The following is a 20,444-nucleotide window of genomic DNA, read 5'->3' as shown; positions in this document are numbered from 1 at the left end:
AGAATGCGGATGCATGATTTCATAATGTAAACACATTTCTCACATATGTAATAATGTTGAGTTGGTCTTTGTTGGTATTTGTTTTTAGACTAAATGAATGTTAAAGTAGTCATACCCATTTTGTCAACAAGTGGTAGACAATTTTAAAATCAGAGCCCATTTTCATAGCAGAACACCTACAGTATACACAGTATATTTTGCAAAGCACTTTGGTCAAAACTATCCATTTATTAATAAAGCCCTATTTTGTTTAGTCATATGATCTGATTCTGCTTGAAATGATTCTGATCATTTACACACTACTGTGCTCAATACAGAACACTTTTGACATTGCTGCTTCTCTTAGGATATAGTGCAGGGTTAAGAAGAAGATATTGACCAAACTCAACAGACAGGGCCAGGCCTGCACAGTGAGGATCAGTGATCACTCAATACATCTATCCATGCTCACTGATCACTCAATACATCTATCCATTTTCAAATGTTACATTTTGCACTGGGATAGAATTTACTGCAGTGAAACATTTGTGGAAACAAAACATTTTTTATAAGTATATATACTCTTTTGATCCTGTGAGGGAAATCTGGTCTCTGCATTTATCCCAATCTGTGAATTAGTGAAACACACTCAGCACACAGTGAACATACAGTGAGGTGAAGCACACACTAATCCCGGAGCAGTGAGCCTGCAAAAACAGCGGCGTTTGGGGAGCAGTGAGGGGTTAGGTGCCCTGCTACTGGTCGGGGTTCGAACCAGCAACCCTCCGGTTACAAGTCCGAAGCGCTAACCAGTAGGCCACGGCAGCCCCCCAATCCCGGATTTAGACACCCAGCCTGCTGGGCGTGTGTTTGGAATCTCAGCCTCACTTCATGATGGTGTCTGGATAATCACCAGAGCGACAACCACTTTATGTTTACCACGGCCTACATTTCTATATTGATAACAATGCAGACTATCTTGCTAGAAAACAAAAGTCTCGAAAAGTCACAAAAATGTTTTGTTTGCTGATGCTTTTTTATCCTTTCACAGACCCTGCACCATTTTGGTCAAATGGCTCAACCAATTTTTTACATCATAGTCAATCAATGTTGCTTGAATCTAGTTTGATATGAAAAATTGGTCCTAGTTTCCTCTGTTCACATATCTTCCAGGTCTACCTCAATCTTCATCTCAAGCTTCATCTTCCTCACCCAACCCATTTCCCTCTACAGGTCCCCTGCATTGCAACATGACTTTACAGAGTATGAATGTGGGTCATGAAGAATAGTGAAGTGTGTGAACATAGCCTCTTCTTGAGAAGAGAGCACATCACCTCTTCTTGTGAAATGTATAAAAAGACAATTTCAAGAGAGCTGATGAATGTCTGTCTACCAAGTCCTCTTGTCTTTAATTGCTGAAAAAGATCTCATTAGTTCAACAGATGGTGTGTCTTGTTAGCACACAGTAATGCTCTTATGGCCACCATGCGCCTTAATCAATTTGTGATCTGGTTTAATCACCACACTTAAGTGGCAATCAAGCATCACCCCATTCCATTTCAATTCAATTCATTTTGAGTCTGAAATAAACATTTTCTGCTGCAGTGGTTGTGTAAATTACTATAAGTGCAAGTTATTCAATTGTTGCTGCTTTGATTAGTTTATTTATAAACCTAGTCAACAGAGGTGTGTATAAAAGCTATCTGTACACATTTATTTGTCAAGGGTAGTGTCTAAATATCTTTTCCTGATGCAGCTTGAAATGTAGTCTTCATAATTTGTGAAGCCTATGTGTACTTTTGCACGTGTTTGTGTGCTCAAGTTGATATCAAAATAAGACTATGGTACCTGCCTCCGAGATAAGACAATAAGATGCCACGTAAGCCTCTCAGAAACTCAGAGGTTTGCCTGGAAATCCTCTTACAAGCAAACAACTCATGTGGTCTAATTGTTTAGCATTATCCATCAAACTACTACATACAAGCCCGAAAATCCTGGATTTAGACACCCAGCCTGCTGGGCGTGTGTTTGGAATCTCAGCCTCACTTCATGATGGTGTCTGGATAATCACCAGAGCGACAACCACTTTATGTTTACCACGGCGTACATTTCTATATGGATAACAATGCAGAATATCTTGCTAGAAAACAAAAGGCTCATTTTTGTTTGCTGATGCTTTTTTTAATTTCATGATTGGTCAAAGATGAAGGAACAGTTTCAAAACAAGCTTAGAAAGCCCCCCCTTGTCACTGTCTTTCACAGAGGCCGACTGAAGTGACAGAACTGTAATTGCTGATAAGAGATCTGACTGTCTGCTCACACTTATCTTTAATGAATCAAACGGTTTTTATCATTAATAAACTAGCTAAAGATTCAAGCGCTCTGTATGGACTGTTTAGTGTAATCTCCAATCACTGTCCATTTTACAGAGTATTTATTTTCTATGGAGGAACATTAGAAAACAAAGATTAGATTTCCATATAAAACCTCACCAGTCTCTCAGTTTTCTCTCTTGCTTATCTTGTTGATTTATGAAGGTCCCATAGGCTTAGGTTTCCTAATGCATGAGAGCAGAAATGTCTGATGTTTTCATGCATAAAGGCAGAGAGATGGCAACAACCCATTGTCCTCATGGGCAATGTAAAATATCCACAATTATGTAAAACCCTGTTGTCTTTGTATTCATGTGTTACTGACACCAATACAATCCACTACTCTCTGTGTGCCTGTGTAAATAAAAGCACTGCATGCAAAGCACTACACTGATAAAAGCATCCTGTGCTGAATTTAAATTAACACAATTTTCTCAAACAATGGAAATTAAGTGGCTCCTTTAGAGATGTAAATGAGAGACTGACCTATGTGTGGACCCTTTCCATGTTTCTTTGCTGATATAAGTACAATCAACAACCCAGACTGTTTGTCCCTGTGGACATTTCCCAGTCTTTCATGACAGATAGGAGCATTTTAAAGTCTTGCCAGAGTGATACATTTGAAAAGATGATGCTGCATTTGTCTCTTGACCACACAGACTAGCACACAGAGTCTAAAATTCCACATTTAGTCCCTGGCACACGCTTTAACAACCCTCCAAACCCTGGAAGTTGTGAGGAAACCCTGGTGTAAATCTAATCTTGAAAACATTGTTTTCACCTCATCTAGACAGGCTAATTAGACTCTCAGACAGTGGGCCATGTCTGGAAGAAAGCTGTTTACACCTTAAATTAACAAACTGATGTGGGGGTAGATCAGACAGATTAACAGTAATTGAACAGACAGACGATGTTTGACCCTCTGATATCAAAGCATTCTGTCAGAAATAAACTAAAGTGGTCTACCTACAATTTGTCTACATAATTTCATTATTTGAAATAAAATGTAAAAAAAACTATCAACACTTCATTTAGGCATCATGCCCATTCCAAAACACCTAACCTGGTAGGAATATAGAGAATGTCCACCAAATAGCTAAATTATCTATGTAGAGAGTTAAATCATAGTTTCATGCCTTTCTATATGAATTTCATTAAACAGTAAGGCTACTGACTTGTATATGACTTGTATGGGCTAATACAAACAGTATGTTGTGTAAAATGCAATCTAATATAAACTGAAAAAATAACAAAATATCAAGTTTTCGTAAATAAAGTTTGCTATCTCAGAAGACTGGCACAAAAAACGCCATGCATTTGAGTTCAAGTGACTGTAACATTCACTGTGACTATGGAACTTGCACCATGTGGTAGGCCGAGTGAAGATCATTGGTCTGCCGGACAGCCTATTTGCATAAGTCAAGACTTATATCCATTTGATAACAGCGGTCAAACCAGTCAGAGTGTAGCAGATGACCGGTCAAGAAATGGCAACTTCTGTGTAGTTGTACACAGCGTCGTTTCAACGTTTTCTCTTCTCGCATGTGAAGATGGAGTTTTTAGAGAAAAGTGTACTGCTTGTGCTGTGTGTCAGTCTAGCCCACTGTACCACGACGAAGTATTTTACATATGAAGAAGATGCACCAGGCACGGAGATTGGGAATCTCTCTCGGGATTTACAGATTGACCCAGCGGACGACCCAGAGACAGCCTTCCGGTTCATGCAGGAATCTGACTCGTACTTGATTCAAATGAGAGAAATAGACGGACTTTTAACTGTAGGAGAGACCATAGACCGCGAACAACTGTGCCAACAGTCACCACGATGCCTCATCACGTTTGATGTTGTCACTTTTTCCAAAGAAAAGTTTCAGCTGATTCACGTGGAAATCGAGGTGAAAGACATTAACGACAACTCACCACAGTTCCCAGCAAATGAAACGGTTTTAGAAATTTCAGAGAATGCCCCATTGGATTCGCGAATCCCGTTGGATATAGCAGTTGACAAAGATGTTGGCAACAACTACATCCAAAGTTACCGTACCTCTCACAACAGCCATTTTGCCATTGAAGTGCGCACGACAGAGGACGGTGTTAAATTTGCTGAACTAGTGTTGGTGAAAAGACTGGACAGGGAGATCGAGGACTCTTATACTGTTGAAGTGACAGCTTCTGATGGAGGAACCCCACCAAGAACAGGATCAACTAAAGTTGTTATCAAAGTTCTGGATTTCAATGACAATAGTCCCACATTTGAGCACAATTCCCTAAAGGTCGAATTGTACGAGGACTCACCAATAGGCTTTCGTGTTCTGAAAGTCCATGCTTTTGATCCAGATGCAGGTGTCAATGGTGAGGTGGTGTATGGATTCGTCGAGGGATTTCCTTCCGAAGTCACGCGAGTATTTAAAATTGACCCTCTTTCAGGCTCTGTGACTTTGAAAGAAATGGTTGACTTCGAAAAGAAAAGGTCATACGAACTCAACATTAAAGCGTCTGATTTGGGTGCCAACCCTATGCCATCTACATGTAGAGTTATAGTAGAGATTCTAGATGTGAATGATAATGTGCCAGAAATAAACATTAAGCCAATGACTTCCACCAATGACGGTGTCGCTTTCATCACGGAGGCCGCGGCCAAGGAGAGTTTTGTGGCGTTGATCAGCACCTCGGACAGAGACTCTGGTTCCAACGGCTACGTGCGCAGCAGCTTGCACGGACACCGGCACTTCAAACTTCAGCAGGCCTATGGTGACAACCTAATGATTGTAACCACCACGATTTTAGACAGAGAAACAATTGCAGAATACAATCTTACTGTGGAGGCTGAAGATTTTGGGACACCTCCATTCAGAACCGTGAAGCAGTATACAATTAGGGTGACTGACGAGAATGACAACCCTCCACTTTTCAACAAATCAGTGTATGAAGTTTCCATCATAGAAAATAACATCCCGGGTTCATACATCACTTCAATTCTGGCTACTGATCTTGATGCTGGTAAAAATAGTAAAGTAACTTATAAACTTGTTGAAAGCCATGTTTTGGATGATGATCCAATAACAACATTTGTATCAGTTGACCCAGTTTCAGGATCATTGTACAGTTTGAGGTCATTTGATTTTGAAACTGTTCAGCAGATTGAATTAACTATTCAGGCTAGTGACAGTGGCTCACCATCACTATCCAGCACAGCTTTAGTCAGGATCAAAGTCATCGATCAAAATGACAACTACCCATATTTTACATATCCAGACTTCCAAAATGAAACGGCTGAAGTTCCCATTCCTTCCAATGCACCCCCTGGGTACATTTTACTTCGGGTCAAAGCTGATGATGAGGATGGGGGTGAGAACAGTAAACTGAGCTTTGACATTTTGGAGGATGACCAAAAGCTATTCTCCATGGACAAAAGGACTGGACAGATTGTTTTGAAGCAAAAATTGAACTGCCCCTGTGATGATGCCCTGGATATTAAGATCAGAGTGAGTGACAATGGCCAACCTGCTCTCTTCAGCGTGTCCACTGTCCGCTTTGTTGTGACGGACACTCAAGCCTTTAATGATCAATTTATAATTTCAGTGGGCGACGACTTGGACGAATTCAACTTTGTTGTCCCTTCAGCAGTGATTGCATTTGTTGGTGGGGGCTGCATTCTGCTGTTAATAGTAGTTGTGACTCTCACAGTTTTCTGTAAGCTCCGACAAAAACCAAGAAGCTACAGTTCCAAATCGAACAGGAACCATGGCCTGTTCGGCACTACATCCTTAACAGTGTATAACGCCTCAGAGCCAAACATATATGGTGGGCCCACACATTTCCTGACCCATGGGAAGAAATCTAAACATGAGGACTCGTGTCTGTATGAGGATAAAAGCTCTGACTCAAAGGTGAGGTCGCCATTACAGTAACCGTTTAAACCTACATGAGGTATTTAAACCTACATGTATGGACACTAACTTTATTATTTATTAATAAATGTTCCTTTTTCATCTTTGTTATCACATAGGGTTTTATACCGTCAAGGTCTTTTGAGGGAACAGCAATATGGCAAGATGACAAATACAGTTTGCAAAGAAGGTAAGATTCCTGATACCTTTATAGACTTTTCAATATTTTTTATGGCCACTAGGGTCAGTCCACACTGGCAACAGTAGCTATGACATTAACTGTACATTAATGATAACAAATCTACACTTTTAAATGTTTTTCTAGCTTAGAAAGTAATGTCCACACTACACACTACAACAGTAACAGCTCTAATAGTTATTATTGGTAGTGTTGGACTTGAGTTGTGGAGTACACCATGTGTGTGATAAAGGGGAACGGTGTGTCTTATAGTCCAAGTCCAATAGATGTCAAAAGATTTCAAAACAGTGTGAGATACACATCAATAATTTATGAACTATTGTGAAGGTACAAATCTATTTTTAAACTCTTAAAGTAGCTTAACTTGTATAACTGCTACTGCCACTTTTTCACTGGTCCATGTAGTATTTTTTACTATGTCAGAACATCAATAAGTTGATAGACAGATACAGGGGCTGACATGTTTGATCGCATCCACAGTGGCACTGGCAACATAGACCAACTGAGCGTGAAGGACAGTGGCAAAGGTGACAGTGACTTCAACGACAGTGACTCTGACGTCAGTGGAGATGGACTTAAGAGGACCCTCTCAACATTTCAACCATGGGCAAAAAGTGAGATATAAACCGCACAAAAACACACATATCCAACTATTATCATCACCGATCTTCGGAGACGAGACTGATGTCATTTTCAACCATTATTTCTCTGTTTCTCTGTTCCAGATTCTTTTCATTCGGCTAACACTCTCAGTGTGGATTGGCAGAGCAGATACTGTGTAATTCCAACCCACAGCATCCATGCCACCCCAGGAAATGCATACACAATAGGCTTTTCCCAAGCACCGGCATATAGTAATACCCATGTTAATCCCCAGTCCTGGAAAGAATCCTGCTACAACACAAACATTCCCAAAGCCAAGGGATCGGCGGCACAGACATTCTGTAGGGCAGGCACACTACCCCCGTACAGTTCCCATCTGAAGCGAGAGCTGGGCGCCAGGGCAGACGACCAGCGGGAGCAGAACCAGGACATCCTCACAGTGACGGCACTGTCAGAAATCGCTACCACCTTTTAATCGCTGGAAAATCCCAACAGGGCTCTTTTCCCTCCTCAATGAATCACAGAGGGGTTTTGTGTTTAACAGATTTGTCAAAGCAGAAGAATTAACATATAAATAAGAATCGCTCTGTGTAAGTGAACAGGAGATGTAAATATTTTTTTGCATAAATAGAAAAGAACTTGTCTGTACATGCTTGACTCATAAAAAATGTATTTCTATCATTTGACACTTGCTTTTTTATAAATAAAGGAATTGTCGAAAGCCTGAAGTGTTACCAATTCCAGCAGCTAAAACCAAACCACACAATCACATCAGGCTATGGTTGATGCTTTGTGTAGAATACAAACCAGCACAGCTGTTTTGAAAGGTTGTCTTTTTATGTAAAAAGAAGAAATTGGTGTGAAATTCATATTATAGTGTACCTATTATATACCCATAAAGATTAACAATGAGGCTGTATCTCTCCAAACCTGAACACAACTTTGCTCAGGTATAGAAGTCTTTATATTCATGCCAAGTAGCCAGATACAAATAGACTGTAGTTCAAAATCGAGGAATATACATCATCTAAAGTTGTCGGTTTACTGCAAAGAATGGTTTTGGATGAATGATCAAGACTCCTTACATAGTGTTTTGTAGGAATTGTTTAAAGGCAATGGATTAATGAAGTTTAATTCTATTTAGAAAAAAAGGAAAACCAAAGTGTCAGAGTGTTTTATTGCTTTATTTCATTATATGACACTATTACAGAATATGAGGCTCAATTATTTAACATCTGATCACCATTAAGTTATACTTTATAATAGAGTTGGCAAATGTCTTCTATTAGGAATACTTGCCCATTGTATCAATGCATTACAACTTTGTGCTAGCATTTTTCTGAGGCAATGAGTGAACATCAGGAAGGTCACTGAAGAGGTTCCTCTCCTAAGCACTCCAGACTCTACAGAGCAGTAGAGGTCCTTACTCGCACCAGTGACACAGGGGAGCATGATCCAGATGAGCTCTGCTCATACTCAGGATACAGTGGTAATCCACTTCTTGGAATCACCTGTAACAAGCCTTTCGTTTTGGGAATCTTGGTCCGAAACAGGTAATTCTTTTTCCTGCAGGGAAATTTGTTAGTCCCTGCAGGAAAAATGGTGTGTTCTTTAGTGTAAATCTTGCCTTGTTGATGAGGTGACTGCTGACACTGTTTATCTGTGTTGTCATGACTGCTGAAGTCCAGTCTCCTGTGAGCTGACTGGACACAATCTTCCATCTGCTTCTGATTCCATGGACACAAGCCTGCAACATGGGAATGACATAATATTAATAATACTGAAAGCCTGGTCACAGGACTCTGAAATGCTCTTACACGTCCTGTGTGCCACTTTCTGCTCTTATCCCACAAAAGTCCATTTTAGCTTGGAAAAACACTATTTAATCTCTTAAGTGAGCCATAATATTACATTATTTGCTAATTGTTCCTTCTAAGGCTATAAGTGAAATGACTGTGACAGTTTGTCTCAAAGCAAGTCTGAGACTTGCCTAAACACAGATTAGAGTGAATGCCCCGATAATGACCAGGCTCAGCTAAGTCACCATATCTGGGTTTTAAAAGCTTGAATACTATTTTGAGACATCCTATAATGCACTGGTCACAAAATGAAGAGGGACTAACAAATTTGACCCACATGCGCCAGATGTGCCACCAGTGGGGTCAGTTGAAATCCTCATGTCCTCCTCTGCACTGGTCTGAGTGCCCCTGATGGCAGATAAAGCAGCAAGAAATACAGTTTTTTTTCCAGAGTAAATGAAAAGTTGTCGCTCAGATAGTTGGATACTCTGCCCTGCAATATTTTCAGACATTTCCTCTCTTAAAAGCTGGAGCGGTGGTGACCCACACAACATTGGGCTCTATCTGCCTTGTTGTGTTAAACAGAGGATGACACATCTCCAATAGAATATGAAGGGCAAATAGCATTAATCGATCCATGTGATATGAAATGACTTACCCTGCTCTGTATTTCCTATGTAGGTCAAATGGCTGTGGATCGACCAGGGACCTGGTGCTACAAGGCATAATTATCTGGAGGGAGGGGGAGAAAGGGGTCTGTTTAGAAAATGCATGAGCTACCAGGGATGTTGTTTTTCCCTCATCAGATGGAAATATTCATCTATGCGTTCAGTTCAGTGTGCACAACTTACTTCGGTTTGAGCGTCACTCAAGAAGACAGAGAAAAAGGAGTTGCAGAATTCATTTTCATGGCTCAGGGTCTCCTGTCTCCTTCCTAAGAAGGGTGCGCAGGTGTTTGAGTGGGCTTTGAACATGTCCTCAGTCTCACTGAGGGCACACTTGTCCTGGCTGCTATTTGTGCTGTAGGAGCCTCTTCTTCTCATGAGTTTGATCAACACTGTTGCCACCACACTGACTGCAACTAAAATCACACAGAGGCCTAGAGGGACGGAATATTTCACTAGAACATTCAGGAAGTGTTCTAAATGCTCAACGTAAGTGAACATGTTTTCCCTTGTTGGTACGGCTTGGGAAGTAACAATAAAGTGGATATCAACTGTAGACTGAAGAGAAGGAATGCCGTTGTCTCGAACACTCGCCGTGATCCTCAGCACTCCTCCAGAGTTCTTGACACTCTCATTCAGTGCTGTTTTTAGATATACATAGCCAGATGTCTGGTCCATAAAAAACAGGTCATTTGGGTTGTCCAAAAGTTTGAAAGTCAGCTGTGCATTCAAACCTTCATCAGCATCATCTGCTATGATTTTTAGCACAGGGGTCACCGTTGTTGCCTCAAGAGATATGTAACAGAGGGCAGAGCCATTTATTGACCTGGGCTGCATTATCACAGGAGCATTGTCGTTCACGTCCATAACTCTTATCCAAACCATTGTGGTTTTAGATAGGAGTGGAAAACCTCCATCACTAGCCAGAACTTGCACTTCAATGTCTTTGGCCTGTTCATAATTGAATGATGTTGCTGAGTGTAAAGATCCTAAAAGTGGATCAATTAACACTAAATTTGATGAAATAATTTGAGAGTTTGATTTAATGTTCAGTATTGAATATGTTATATCTGCATTTTGACCAACATCACTGTCATATGCTTGCACTATACAGAGAAATGCACCTGGTAGATTATTCTCTTCAATCCAAACTTCATATAATGATTTAGTGAACTCCGGAGGATTGTCGTTCACATCCCTCAACTGAATAGAGAATGTCATGATTGTTGTCAGTGGAGGAGTTCCATGGTCTGTAGCAACTGCTGTGAGATTATATTCAGGCAAAGTTTCTCTATCCAAAAACGATGTTGTTACGATCATAAAAGTGTGTTCATAAGCGTGTTGCAGCCTGAAATGTTGGTGTCCGAGCAAATTGCAATGCACGTGTCCGTTGACTCCTGAGTCTCTGTCCATGGTGCTGACAAGGGCCACGAAACTGTTTACTGGTGCCGATTCTGCGATGTATGTCACGCTGTCAAAGTCTAGTGATTTAATAATGATTAAAGGTGCGTTATCGTTGGCATCTAAAATATCCACTCTAACTGTGCACTGCGCTGGGACAGAATTTATGCCCATATCATATGCTATTATTTTCAAATAAAAAAAAAATGTTTTTTTCATAGTCGACTTCTCTCGCGAGAGTCAGTCGTCCTATGTGAGGATCAATATTAAAGATCTGTTTTATCTCTAGAGGCGTTTTCTCCTCAAACCCATACACAACTTCCCCGTTTTGACCCTCGTCTGGGTCAGAGGCACGTAAATGTAAAAGCAATAGACCAACTCTTGCACTTTCACTGAGTGTAATTTTTATGAAACTGTCTTCGAAGGCCGGTGTATTATCATTGATATCTAATACTTTTATCTTCACAGTTAGTATTCCAGACAGGATTGGTATTCCTTCGTCCATTGCTGTGATTTCAAGGTTATATGTGTCCTCTTTTTCCCTGTCAAGCTCTTTGACCAATACTAGCTCTGCATACAAACCTCCTTCTTCGCCACTTCGGGCTTCAACGATGAAATACTCGTTCGTGGAAATGGTGTAACTCTGTATATAGTTTCGACCTATATCTTCATCGGTGGCTACCTCTAAAGGGAAGCGAGTTCCTTCTGATGCGCTTTCAGGTGTCTCTATGTACATTTCGTGTACAGGGAATTTCGGGGCGTTGTCGTTGATGTCCCTTATATCCACTTCGACGTGCATTAGAAAAGACTTCTCCTGGTGAACAGCAACCACATCCAGGGGTATCACGCAGTATTGAGATCGACGACAGAGTTGCTCACGGTCAATTCTCTGAGCAACCGAAAGTTGTCCATCAGTCACCCTCAAGTTAAAAAGACTCAAATAAGGTTGGTCAATAAATCTAAAACTTCTTCGGTTGGCGTTCGACAGGAAAACATCCAGATCCCTTGCAAGGTCTCCGACCTTGGCGCCCACATCCGACTCTTCGTATAAAACATACCGAATTGTCTTAGTTGATGCAATGTATGTGATGGAAAATAGCACTCTGAAAACAACAACAAAAAGTGATACATTCATTTTAGAGTCAAAGACAAAGATGTTTGCCAACCTAAGTAGGCCTATCTCAGAGTGCATCAAAGAGGCCTATTTCGGCATCTTTAGTAAATAAAATGGAGGTGTTTTCAGAGAGTCTTGGCAACAGACATGCATATTTGGCTAATGAGTTTAACTTAATTCCACAGGCACCTTGGTCCAATGGCATTGTTTTACCTAAACAATGGAACAATCCTTTTAAAAGATAACTGATAAAGTCACTGCCTTAAGCGCAGCTTAATCCAGAAACGCTCTTATAGGCTACAGATTTTAGGACTCAGACATTAAGTGTTTATATCCTAAGCACTTTGACTTGAAAGACACTTTCTGTTAATTACATACTACATAAACTACATTATATTATCAGGCAGAATTCACATTATGATATTATAATCATGTTCTTAAAATTGTGCACAGTAAACTTGTTGTAACTGACTGAGGAATTGGTTTATTTATGCCAAAGCATGCTCCTCCGTGGCTGCAGCAACTATCTCTTCCGAAGCAGAGGAGGAAAGCATGTCAATGCCACTCATGTCAGTCCCACACAGGAATTGGAGTCATGGTTGTCTCGGAGTCCTCCTGGCTGTAGGGATGGAGTCATGGTTGTCTCGGAGTCCTCCTGGCTGCAGGGATGGCCCAGCTGTGGCATCAGCCTTTGCATGAGCCCTGCCCCGCCGCACGCCAGTAGGCCAAGATTATGAGACATAGTGTGTCACTTGTTCTGGAAAAACACACAGCCAATCAAGATTCTGCGAAAAGTGCTGGAGTTAATCTGCCCATTAATTAGCCTGATTGACTTAGGTGTGTAATTAGCACCATTCTTCAGCTTTGCCAGGTTGTAGTAGTGTTGTTTACTCTGGTTCATCAGCATGCCAAACAGTTGTTAGGGGTTCTCTAATTCATTAAGCGAGAGGTTTTCTCATTCAGTGTTGTATTTCAATTAACACCTGGCTGTCATGTTTCAAATCTTATGTAAATACACATCTGCTTGGCCTTGCTAGGTTACTGAACACACATATTTTATTTCAGGTTGACAGAATACCTCAAATTCCTATATCCTGCTGTATTAGCCTTTAAGATCAAGTCCATTTCATTTTATTCAACCCCTGTTATGATGAGCACTAGATGCTTTAAAAGAGCTGAGACCCAAACCTACAAGATCATGTCCTGATATGAAGATGAGCTTTCCTCCCAAACCAAGGCTGGTCCACAACAAAGGCAGTGATGAGGGGATGTAACACCCACCAACGTAATAACTTCCCACCAACGTAATAAACCACCAACGTAATAGTTTTTTTTGCCCAACATTGCACATCATCTACTTAGGAGATCATTGCTCCTACATACTTTGGCCTATAATCAAATTCCTGACCTCTTTGGAAAGCTGAGACACTGTAGTTTCTTGGAAAACAATCAGGAAACTTTGTGATGTACTGATACAGAGTTACAGAGGCTAGAATATTATTTTCTCATTCTGCCGGATAACAAACATTTCTGAACTGACCACATTTCAGCCGTCTAGGTCACTTGATATGACTTAGAAACACAACTGAGCCCTAGCACCAGGTCTTGTGAAGCTGTGTGCAAAAGTAGATCAATATAGAATGAAAACTACTTACTTTAGACCATTATTTGCCAAGGTATGCTCATGTGTTTTGTAAAATGCCTTATGGAAACTCCCCATAGGACTTTTGGTGATCCAAAATGCATACTGACAATCAAATGCTTACTGCATATGAACCCCTTTGTGTAAAAACATAATCTTGGTCTCAAATGAAAGGTAACACATTGAAGTTTCATGTTTGTATTTGGATTATACTTCAGGGGTTCTGGTATGGAATGACTACACTAAATATGGAATAATTACAAAAAATATATAAATCTTTACAGTTTCTATTTCAATTAAATTGGTGGACTATCTGCATAACTAATATTGGATCAAATTACATGAATATCCAATTTCTATGGATTCTTGTGAATATTAAAAGACCCAATATGCTATATCTAGCAGGGTTGCGCAAAATTCGAATTGGAGTTCTGCTTCCTGTTTACTACCTCAATTGAAATGCAAGTGAAATTCAAGAATTGAATTGGAATTTAAGAGCCAGTTTCAATTCAATTCTGGAATTTTGCACAAGCCTGATATCTAGCATATAGCTAACGATATACACTGCAGCTAGAAGGTAGGGAAGCACCAAAAGCAGGGGGGGTTTATTGAGACATAATAAAGCACTACACATATTTTACATGACAAAGATTGTCATGTATTGATTCCCAAACTTCCAAACTTTCAAATGATGTATAATATGGCTATGCTACATAACAATCTGAAGTATAAAAATGATTTTGAATGTTGGGGGGAGGTGGAGGAGGGGGTAAATGACCCAGGGCTGGAACATGTGCTGCATAACAGGAAAAGGTTTTGGAACATGTCCACAGCCAGTGTTTCCAGCTGTAGGCTAGGCTATATCCTCATGACCACATCTTTTTCACATGAGTTTTTCTCTTTATGTCAGTCATTGTATATGTTCACATCCAACAACAAAATCAACTTAGACATTTAGGCTACGTCCACACGAAACCAACAGGTATATATGTTTTACTGCTTTAACACCTTTAATAACACTGGTAAAAAAAAAAAACGAAGAGGTGAAACCAACAGAAAGCCCTGTTATGCCAGGCCAGTCGTTGGCGCTATGACGGTGCAGAGGCTTCAGATTAATTTGCAAAGAAAAGACAGAAACATTTCAAAAGCAGTCACGTAAGATGAGTTTTCAATTCAACTGTATAACTAATAACGTTTATTTTCAGGGTATGTGACTGCTATATATGTAGAAATGTTTTTATGTTTTGCATTAGGTCTGGTATAGAGCTAGTTACACTGAAGAAATTATCGAGATATTTACAGAAAACTGTGTCCGGCCTACCTCCTTTTGGGGGGCAGTGTGGCCTGTGGTGGGTGGTCAACGGATCAAAGTGTCCCGGAAGACAGACATTTTGACAGAAATTCATTGAAGGAAAAAAAAAAAAATCAGAGAGACTCTGACTAAACCTATATGACCGCCACTTTGTTAGCGCTGCGGTCATAATAATACAATTCAAAGTACACTGCAGCAACTTCTTTTCAATGCCTGCCATTCAAAGCCCTTTTGCTGACTCACACATTCTCCAACCATCTCAGCATTCTGTCTTCTAACAATCACAAAGCATGAGGTCAAAATTGGTTCTTTTTTATGTAAGTTATAATGTATTGTCCGCCAGTAATTATCAGAAAATAAGTCCCGACAGGGAGAACAAAACCCCGACGCGCAGCGGGACTTATTTTCCCAATAATGACCGGCGTTCTATACATTATCCCGCTTATTACACGGCTATTTGCCAAAATGAAATAATAAACTCCCCACAATATGAATTTACCCTACATAGCCTATTTGTTACTGTTCATCATGGCATTTGCTGAAATAGTTCCGTTCAGAAACCGTCTGCTTTCACTTGAATGAAGTTCCAGTCCTTGCATAGGGATATGAAATACCTGCACAAACTCCTGACAGCGGTCATTACTTTTTTCAGAGGTCATTTCCCAAGAAATAATGACCGCTAGAACTTTGGGAAATCCCATTCAAGTCAGTGGAGCGTTCTACTTGCCTTGTGAAGAGCCGTGTAATAAGTTCCTGTAACTTGGCAAGAAATCTGGAGGCCATAGCCAACCCTACATTCCCTTCACCCTCTTAATGTCCATAATTATCATTATGGGGGGGGGTCCTTGGTTTTTGGACCTTGGTATTTTCAAAACTGTGTGCGTCCCTGGTTACCTCAACGACCATTATAGGGTTTTGATAATGGATTTATATCTGAAAATGTTCAAAGCTCAAAACTGTACCAAGTTACATCCTTTTATGGAAAAAATTACCTAATTAGCATATCACAATGTACAATAAGTTCAGTATAACTGCCATAAGTAAAAGTTTTGTTCCACCACTTAGGTTTTCAAAAAATATTTCTGTTGCAATTAGTTTTGGGTTGGGTAAAATCTACCTGGACTAAAATGCACTGTGTAAACTGTACCACATTGGCGCATGGGCACAGCTTCCTTCGCCGTTTTTAATGACTTGCGCCGTCGCTGTAGCTTTGTTTGGTTAATCGGCAGGTCTTTGTCCCATTGCTCCTGAGTGTGGCTTCTATGCCAGTCCCATCATCTAGCCTTTCAAGCTCTGGGGGTAATTTACCTATCTCCTTAAAGTAAAGAAGATCTGCTCTGCCTCTGCCTCCGCCTTGTCCATTAATTCTGTATATTGGGACACCTCGATTTATTAACAAAACATTAAGTCAGAAGAGTAGAAACACTGTAGTTTTACTGCTTGGCCCCCAGTAAGAGAAGGCAGAAACACAATGAGTGCATTCACATCTGCTTGGCCCCCAGTAAAAAGGTGAGGAAAATAACTAAAGGTAGAAAGACAATGATATCCTATGCAGTAATCTGCTTGGCCCCCACTAAACTATGTGTAGGGCAAAAACACAATGGATGACAAATCAACTTTGCATGAAGAGTAGAAATATACTACATTTAAAAAATACTATATGGTTCTAGGGCTGCCACAGACTGCAATTATGATATTTATTTAAGTGAAATAATAACAAAAGATCACAAGGGGTGTCCATGTAGCTTTGCTTGGCTCCTAGTAAAGGTGATGAATAATAAGTTGAGGTATAAGTAAAGGATGGGGAGGGGTACAAAGTTTTATGGTCATGAGAAGGTTTAGATGATGACAATTATTGACAACTATACCCTTACAACTGAAAAAAACAGATATAATATCACTAAATCAGTGATTTATTACCTTGGTAGGAAGTAAATGTATTTTTTTTTTACCTTCCCACCAACGTAATAACTTCCTGCAAACGTAATAACTATTATGTTGGTGGGAAATTGGGTTATTACGTTGGCAGCAGGCAACATTTATTACGTTGGTGGGAAAGTATTACGCTGGCAGGTCTATTACGTTTAAAGTGTGCAGATTTTGTGACGATTTTTAATTACGCTGGTGGGAAGTTATTACGTTGGTGGGTGTTACAGGGGATGAGGGGGAAGGTGCAGGAAGGGAAGAGAAAAAAGAAGTACACTGTAAGCTCACAGAGCTCTACAGCTGTAAAGTTTGCAAGAGCACGCATGATGATCATTTGGCTGCATACTTAAAGTCTGTGCGCTTAGTTCTACATCCTCTGGTTGGTGAATTTTACAAATTGGGTCGGCTACAGCTGGATACATGTAAGGATGGAGAGATAATCTAGCATCAGTGCCCTGACCTTCTTACTGTAGAATGTAGTCAGAGAGGATGTGCACATGAAGCCCAAGCGTTGATCAGCACTGCCACCCAGTGGCCTAGAAATTAACTGTTGGTGGTTGTGCACAAATTCAATTGTAAGCTGACAGCAGGGAACACTGCCCCTCATACTGGTCAATGTTGTTTGTTTTGACCTCATATTCCCCACGTTTCTACACTGACAACAATGGACTATTCTGATATGGTTCATATATAATTTCTATTTTGGCTTTATCTTAGATAGGCTATTTTCATTTGATAGATTGACTACACTCCAATTCGTATGTGGAAATCAAACTATTTTCAAACAAGACATATGTAAATCTGCATGGTGTCGATGTGTAGTTTATTCAAATTAAATGCTAGACCAACCGTGGAAATCACTGCAATTCTTTTTAGTTAACTGTGACCATTAACTGTCATCTTTTGAGGGAGCATGATTTACATGTAGCATGATAAAAGCTGGATATTGTTTATTGTTGTTAAGTATATATACTCTTTTGATCCTGTGAGGAAAAATTGATATCTGCATTTATCCCAATCTGTGAATTAGTGAAACACACTCAGTGAACACACAGTGAGGTGAAGCACACACTAATCCCAGCGCAGTGAGTTGCCTGCAACAACAGCGGCGCTCTGGGAGCAGTGAGGGGTTAGATGCCTTGCTCAAGGGCACTTCAGCCATGCCTACTGGTCGGGGTTCGAACCGGCAACCCTCCGGTTACAAGTCCGAAGCGCTAACCAGTAGGCCACGGCTGTCATCAGTATTTGAAAAACAACAGTAATAAGTACAATTCAAGCTGAATATATTTAATTCAATGTTATTTTGTTCCTTTGCAGTATGTTATTTTCACCTCTTTCTCTGAGTTGTGCTGGATAATTCACCACTTCCAGAGATGTCAGTTTATATGAATAGCAGAGGACACATTACAGTGAGGTGTTGTAGTGCACTGCCTCTATCCAAGTGAACCTTCCTTAGGTGATGAAAATGCATAGTGTCATTATAGTCCTCCTGAAACTCCTATTACACCCTTTTTCATCATTATTTCGGATTATTGGAAGGTGGCTGTGACCTGTGAGTTATTGATGGGGTCTTAGAAATTAGACATCTGAGTGCTGAAAAAACATCTTCAAAGACCCTTTAAATAGATAACCATATTTTTTTAGAATCATGTTATCATAGTAGTCTATTAAAAGATTAATCGCAGGAAGGTCCATCTTAGCACCCTGATCTGACCTGCATGCATGGGAGCACCCTGAAATGTGTGTCTTTTGGCCAGTGATCCCAGTATTATTTACTATCTCTGTCTGTTGACACACAGAGACTTAGCATACACAACCTTAGCTTTGTTTTAGAAGAAAATGACTTGACAAAATACCCCTCTGGCTGCTTGTCACATTGTTTCACATCTTCTCTCAGATCAAGTCCACAGTGACAGATACGCTTTGATGGTAATTCATGCTGACTGTTCTGTGAATTTAGACCTAATGACCCAAAATTATGACTCATCAATCATTTTCAATCATCCTCTGTGAGGTCTGACTCAGGGGGTGGGAATATCCTTAAATGCAGGAAAATGTGCTCAATGTCATGGAAGACTTGCTGAAACATTAAATCAGTCTTAGACATGACCTCACTCAGCTGAGATATTTATGCCCCTTAGCTGCAAATGATTTATCAGTCTAACAGTTATCACGGCCTGTGGAGGACTTGAACTTAAGGATGAAAATAAACCTATGACACATTGTTAGACACAACACATATTAGTGTCGTTTCTGCACAGCAGGCAGTGTCATTGCATAATGAGTGTTAATTAATGTGTGTGCGTGTGTGTGTGTGTGTGTGTGTGATAATTAAAACTTCTGAAGAGTTCTCTCTTTCTCCAGTAATTTGACTCAATGCGAGCAACTAACATAGTGATGATCACTTTGCTATGCAAGTGACCTAAGTGGATTATGTGCTTTCAAAAACGTCCAGCCATCTATGAACACAAAGGACCTTATCCATGCAAAGTACTGTTATAATGTGGAGGTGTGTGTGTGTGTTTATGTGGTGTGTGTGTGTGTGTGTGTGTGTGTGTGTGTGTGTGTGTGTGTGAGAGAGAGAAGGAGGGGTGCTTATTATGTTAAACTAATAATGCTAATCCACATATTTTTAATCACTCTCAACCTATAGGTGAATATTCTCATTATATGTCACATCATTACATTGAGCAAATTAACTTGAATGTTTACTCAACCTGCAATAATCACATAAAGAGGTATGTAAACATTGCATCATCACAGATGTCTATTAATACCTATGTGATCTCACATTATTGAGACTAAGGGTAGTGATATCGGCACATTGTGGTCTTCGTTAGCCAGATGGTCTTTGCCCTTTTGAAACATTTCTGTATTTTCCCTGTGCGACACACCCAAACTCAGTTTCCTAATTCATGCATGACAATGGTGAAATTGTATATTTCATGCACTGGGTGATAGTGCCGTTACTGAAGGAAGTGCTGCAGCTTCACTATCCAAGCTGGAAGAAGCAGGGGTAAATAACTTGGTTTAATGGTCCACCTTTTGGTGTGGACTTGTATGTTTATGGGTATGTGGGCCATATTTAATCAATGCATGTTTCATGACAATTGTTTAAACGCAGGCCACAGAATCCGCACAAAATCAAAACTAGGCTCCACTGTGAGTGGACAAATTGCATCCTCTTCCAACTTTGAAGGCTTTCAAATGAAAAACATAGGCCTACACGTCTAAATGCTCACAAAACAAAACACCAACACGTTTTCTCTCATATAGATACTGGGATATTATTAACACCTCTTGGACAAGGAACCCCATTTGCCAACGTTTCGGAATTGTTGTGTCGACACAGACCGGCGTGAAATCGGTTAAACTTTCAAAATAAAAAACTATTAAAAACTGTACATATGGCTGTGTAGCTCACAATTATTCTTTGAACTTCAGAGGCGGGACTCCACTGTAGTGACAGCGTTGCACATTTGAGAAAAATCGCTCCAGCCGCATGTATCGCAGTCAGTCCCATTCTTAAACTACGGGGGAAA

The 20,444-nt window shown here is 40.2% G+C and overlaps 2 protein-coding genes across 2 annotated transcripts; one reads left to right on the top strand and one right to left on the bottom strand.

Moving 5' to 3' along the window:
- Positions 1 to 3,840: 3,840 nt before the first annotated feature.
- pcdh8 (protocadherin 8) lies at positions 3,841 to 7,623 on the top strand. The gene is made up of 4 exons (XM_042082751.1): positions 3,841 to 6,241; positions 6,361 to 6,431; positions 6,921 to 7,054; positions 7,166 to 7,623. Exons 1-4 carry the CDS (start codon positions 3,902 to 3,904, stop codon positions 7,516 to 7,518), a joined length of 2,898 nt encoding a protein of 965 aa, XP_041938685.1. The 5' UTR covers positions 3,841 to 3,901; the 3' UTR covers positions 7,519 to 7,623.
- An 823-nt stretch (positions 7,624 to 8,446) lies between these two features.
- On the bottom strand, positions 8,447 to 12,764 carry LOC121696981 (protocadherin-8-like). The gene is given in 6 exon segments (XM_042078215.1): positions 8,447 to 8,790; positions 9,180 to 9,250; positions 9,501 to 9,574; positions 9,694 to 11,103; positions 11,105 to 11,947; positions 12,603 to 12,764. Coding segments are annotated over 6 exon segments (2,904 nt in total).
- Between the last annotated feature and the right edge of the window lie 7,680 nt (positions 12,765 to 20,444).

Source organism: Alosa sapidissima, chromosome 2, assembly GCF_018492685.1.
Source record: "Alosa sapidissima isolate fAloSap1 chromosome 2, fAloSap1.pri, whole genome shotgun sequence".
Taxonomy (NCBI): Eukaryota; Metazoa; Chordata; class Actinopteri; order Clupeiformes; family Clupeidae; genus Alosa; species Alosa sapidissima.
This window is presented reverse-complemented; position numbering and strand designations above follow the sequence as displayed.